Here is a 5,299-nt window from a genome sequence, read left to right on the forward strand (position 1 = left end):
CTGTGTTGGTCTGTTCCCTTGTAGTAATAGGAATTCTCCACCCCTTCAGGTTCGTGACGTGGAAGCTTTAGTGAAACGCTTCAAGACAGATATGCATAACTGTGTCGGATTCATTCAAGAACCCAAAAAGCTGAAGGACACCATCCGGGAGCTGTACAGCAAATATGTACAGGAGAGCGACGTAGTGAGTCTTTATGTCCATGTCGTCACTTCCTTTAGAAATAAAAATGGGCTTCATCACTCATTAAAAGCAATCTACAGCTAAAATGCGTAATTCAGTTTTGATGTTTAATGTGGAGATGAACTGCCCTCCATATCTCAGTCCTGTCATCGTGAACACAGCCTACAGATTCTTCTCTGATATCCTTGATTCCAACTGTAGAGACCTAATTTACAAGGGGGATTCTGATGTCCTCCGAAACGCGTTGGCTGTTTTATCCCCTTGATCTGCTAATAACTCCTGTGGACTCTTCTGTTTGTGGTGACACCCCTGTTTTCTTCAGATGAATTCACTCAAGGCCCCTGCCTTCAGTTTGGGAGTTCTTTGTCTGTGTGAGAGCAGCCTCACTGAACATTTGAGTGCAAATGGGGGACACCAATAACAAGAGATCTTAGCACCCCTTATTCATACACGCCATATCGCAGAGGCTTTAAGCCTGGAATATAAATTTTGGGGTGCCTGATGCTATCAGTGTAACTGACATGTGTCTGTAGCCAATGGGGCTGGTTTACGGTAAAGATTCCATCTGCAATAAAGCCATTTATCCATCACGCACACCTATGGAGTAGAACAAATATAGGAGACCTTGGCACTCCAGCTGTGGTGAAACTACAAGTCCCATGAAGCATTGCAAAACTCTGACAGCACAGATATGACCCCCAGAGGCAGAGCATTATGGGATTTGTAGTTCCACCACAGCTAGAGTGCCAAGGTTGCCTACCCCTGGAGTAGAAGGATAAATTACCCTCTTGCAGTGACCTCCTATTCAGGTGACCTTCTGGATACTTGTATTACCTGCATGGCTGTCTGGGTGCTGGATCAGTAGACAGCCATGCATGTAGCAATCCAGTTACTCCATCTCTGAATTGTGTCCATGCAGGCGGAGATCGTGGGTATAGATGCCGACATCCAGCGGGAGTACGCCCGCCAGCGAGAGCACCTGGAACGCAGCCTGAGCACGCTACAGAAGAAGCTTGTGAAAGACACAGAGATCCATCGAGTGGACAATGTGCGCATCATGCAGGTGAAGATATCGCCGCTGTCACTGTGGTTCATGAAAGCGCCTTGAGGAGAGAGATATTAAATGTCCGATCTTATCCTTTGCAGGAAAACGTTACACTTATTAAGGAAATCAATGAATTACGTCGGGAGCTAAAAGTCAGCCGTACGAAGGTGCACGACCTGGAGGTGGCTCTCAGGCTGGACCAGAAGAATCGGAGGAGCAGCCTTACAGACTCCAAAGGTAGTGACGCTTCTTCTTCTTAAAGTTATTGCCATGTGATACTTAGGGACAAGCATGAGCAGGCCAGGGGTAAAGGAGGAAGATGGCAGGGCACAAGCCACCTCCTCAGCTCAGGGCAGCCAGGTAGTGCCCCTTCCAGTACAAAGTGATTGAGGTAGAGGTTGACCAGTACAGATCCATCGCGCCCCATTACATGAGTTGTCTATAGTTGTGTTGCCAACAACCGATCAGATTTGACTTGTTGCCCTTTCTAGTTACATAGCCTGAGAAAGGACAATTTCCTGTCACTTTTTCCTCAATAGGCAAGTTCCTCTATGCTTTCTTCCAGCAGCGGTGGTGGGCTGTCCCCTTTGCCTTCTTTACGTGGCGGCATTGGGTGGTCCTTTTACTTTCCTTCTGGCGTCGGTGGTGGGTGGTCCTCTTTCTTTTCTTCCTGCAGTAGTGGGTGTTCCTTTTTGTTTCATTCCTACATCGTTGTGGGGTGGTCCTTTTCTTCTTCTGGCGATGGTCCTTTCCCTTTCATACCTGCAGTGGTGGTGGGTGGTTCTGTTCCTTTCCTTCCTGTGGTGTGTGATTCTTTTCTTTTCATACCTGCAGCGGCGGTGGGTGGTCCTCTTCTTTTTCTTGCTGCAGTGATAGGTGGTCCTTTTCCTTTTATTGCTGTGGTGATGGTGGGTGGTCCTCTTCTTTTACCTTCTGCAGTGATAGGTGGTCCTTTTCCTTCATTCCTGTGGTGATGGTGGGTGGTCCTCTTCTTTTACCTTCTGCAGTGATAGGTGGTCCTTTTCCTTCATTCCTGTGGTGATGGTGGGTGGTCCTCTTCTTTTACCTTCTGCAGTGATAGGTGGTCCTTTTCCTTCATTCCTGTGGTGATGGTGGGTGGTCCTCTTCTTTTACCTTCTGCAGTGATAGGTGGTCCTTTTCCTTCATTCCTGTGGTGATGGTGGGTGGTCCTCTTCTTTTACCTTCTGCAGTGATAGGTGGTCCTTTTCCTTCATTCCTGTGGTGATGGTGGGTGGTCCTCTTCCTTTTTCTTCATGCAGTGGTGGGTGGTCCTTTTCCTTTTATTCCAGCAGCAGCGGGTGGCCCTCTTCTTTTCCTTCCAGCAGCAGCAGTGGGTGGACCTCTTCTTTTCCTTCCTGCAGTGCCGGGTGGTCCTCTTCTTTTCCTTCCAGCAGCAGCAGTGGGTGGTCCTCTTTTTTTTTTCTTCCTGCAGTGCTGGGTGGTCCTTTTCCTTTTATTCCAGCAGCGGCAGTGGGTGGTCCTCCTTTTTTTTCCTTTTCTTTTTCTTCCTGTGGTGGCAGCGTGAAGTCCTCGATGCATAGAACAGAACATGAGCATCGTTCTCCTGTGATCCCAGGGTGGCTTAATGACATGCCTCTAGGGGTCGGGTCTTTGATACAGCGGACTCACAGAAAGGGCATTGAATGACACTGGGCATCATTCAGCTCAGAAGATTCCAGAACCGGGCACAGGACACAGCACTGGCGCATGAAAAGGGCGACTACTGCTTTGGAACCTGATTTTACTTTAAGGTATAAACAGAAAGGTGAAGGAATAAAAAAAACGAAAGGAGTTTTCCTTTAAGGAATAAGGAGCCGAAAGAATAAGAGCGTCTTACTAATACTACGAGGGTCTGAAATGGCTGCAGAATGTAACGCAGGGTGCTGTGCTTTCCCACTTAGCAACATCCGTCGCCGACCATCATTCCTCGGGGGTTCTACGGCTAAACATCGATGAGGAGACGGCGAGGATCATTGACATGCAGAAAATAGAAATCAAACGACTGAGGGATTTAATCCAGTCCCAGGATCTCACAGCTGGGATGCGACCCCCATCAGTGGGGAGATTGCCATCATTGACCGCTTCCTGAGACCAATCACACATTCTCAGGTGGTACACTAATAAACAATGCGTTTCCCTGTGGCTCTGTATTGGTGTGTGTGTGTGTTGGGGGTTGCTATGTAACCCTTGCAGTGCGAGGGTAACCCCACTGCAAGAGTAAGTGCTCATTTTGTCTATGGGGGGCTCAAATAAAGCAGTTTTACTCCCCTGATCCTCAATCCCAAAGCGGTCAGCACTCCGCCCCCCCCGCTCAACTCTGGCTGCGGTATGTCCCTCGGCTTCCTCACATCTAATGCAAGTAAATGGACCCACATAAGACGTGATGACGTCAGACCACAGCACCCCGGGGGGAGAAGAGTCTGCGGGTTCCGGTCTAGCAGCCCCGAGGGACAAAGGATCAGGGTAGTATATCTGCTTTATTTGAGTCCCCCTACACTTAACCCTTACAATGCTGGGGAAGCCCCACTGCAAGAGTCAGTTTTTTTGTTTCCCCGCAGTTCTTTAAGCGCTGACACATGACCGCTATAAGCGGTTTATGGAAATTTTTCTAGACAGACCAGTTGTGTCATGTAGTAGATGCAGCAACATCGCCATAATAAAAACATTTGCATTCATGACATATTGCAATAAAGCCTGCAGAGCATCGCAGCCACCATCAGTGATTTGCAGGTTGCTATGCACAGGCTCTTACAAACTGTTCCCCCAGCCTGAGGTCCATAGGGAGGTACAGACCGAGGCTGGCTGGAGGAAGTGTGGCTGGACTACAGTGAGGTGGTTGTTCCCCGCATGTTACTACGGTAGACCTCTGTTATGGGGGAGAGGATAAAATGGGAGAAGGTAGCGTTATATTTGAAGGAGGGGGGAAGGGAGAGTTCAGGGCTTTCTAGTTTCTCCCTGGCTTTCTTTTCAGACATACAGTTGTGTGAAAAAGTGTTGGCCCCCCTTCCTGATTTTTCATTGTTTTGCACGTTTGTCACACTTTAATGTTTCAGATCATCAAACAAATTTCAATATTAGTAGTAAAACTGCTTTATTTGAGCCCCCCATAGACAAAATGAGCACTTACTCTTGCAGTGGGGTTACCCTCGCACTGCAAGGGTTACATTTTTTCCACATGGAAGGGGGGGCCAACACTTTTTCACACAACTGTACCTGCTAATAGAAGGATTGCTTCCTGTTTCAGGGTGACCACGCTGCCAGCTGCCTTTTTAATTCCCTACAGTGTTGTCGCCATCATCGGTAGGTAGGCTCTGTCAGCAAGGTGACACAAGGAAGTGCATAGTCACAGGGCTGAGCGAAATTCTGTCAGTGCATGGAGGAAGTCCATCCTATGGGTATCTTCAATGAGTAAGTTTACAAACTTCTAGATGGGTATAGTTATTAGGAGTGGGATAGAACACATGGAAATTCTGCTTCCTCGGCTTCTTTTGGGGTCCCTAGGTGACATTAGGGGTATGAAAGACCTCTGATGTCTCCATAAAGAGGACCTGTCACATTTGTACTTTATGTTACTTTAATTTTTTAAACACTGTTTTTTTTTTGTTTTGTTACACTCAATTGCTATCACATAAGGAGCTAACAAGCCCCCTATGTAATAGCCGATAGGGTGTGACAGGTCCTCTTTATGGAGACATCAGGGGTCTTTCAGACCCCTAATGTCACCTAGGGACCCCAAAGAAGCTGATGAAGCACAGATCTGCTTAAGAGCCGGAGACTGTACGCCAGGGGTAGCAAACCTCCGGCCCTCCAGCTGTGGTGGAACTGTTGCAAGATTCCCACAGCCACAGACATGGCTCCCGAAGAGAGATGCATCAGGGGATTTGTAGTTTCACCACAGCTGGAGTGCCGGTGGTTTGCTACCCCTGCTGTACACAGTGACACTGGAAGTCATGTAATCCACATCACCTCCGCGTCCAGTGATCGGGGGAGAGATCAGCGGCTGGGAGTCTGTCCCGGGCGCCGCGCGGGGATTGAGGAGCCCGGGCAAACTC

General features: G+C 48.4%; 1 protein-coding gene across 2 annotated transcripts in view; it reads left to right on the forward strand.

The window, feature by feature from the left end:
- Nucleotides 1-3,350, forward strand: part of CFAP57 (cilia and flagella associated protein 57) — a 31,669-nt gene extending 28,319 nt beyond the window's left edge. Inside the window, exons 20-23 of one of the 2 annotated variants that reach the window (XM_018566613.1) lie at nt 50-184; nt 1,101-1,244; nt 1,328-1,466; nt 3,149-3,350. In XM_018566613.1, coding sequence (XP_018422115.1) covers nt 50-184; nt 1,101-1,244; nt 1,328-1,466; nt 3,149-3,336 — 606 coding nt within the window. In that variant the 3' untranslated portion in view covers nt 3,337-3,350. The remainder of the gene's footprint in view (nt 1-49; nt 185-1,100; nt 1,245-1,327; nt 1,467-3,148) is intronic. The other variant, XM_018566612.1, reaches the window with a different exon arrangement.
- The last annotated feature ends 1,949 nt before the right edge of the window (nt 3,351-5,299 follow it).

Source organism: Nanorana parkeri, unplaced genomic scaffold (genome assembly GCF_000935625.1).
Source record: "Nanorana parkeri isolate BGI_ZX_2015 unplaced genomic scaffold, ASM93562v1 scaffold962, whole genome shotgun sequence".
Lineage (NCBI taxonomy): Eukaryota > Metazoa > Chordata > Amphibia > Anura > Dicroglossidae > Nanorana > Nanorana parkeri.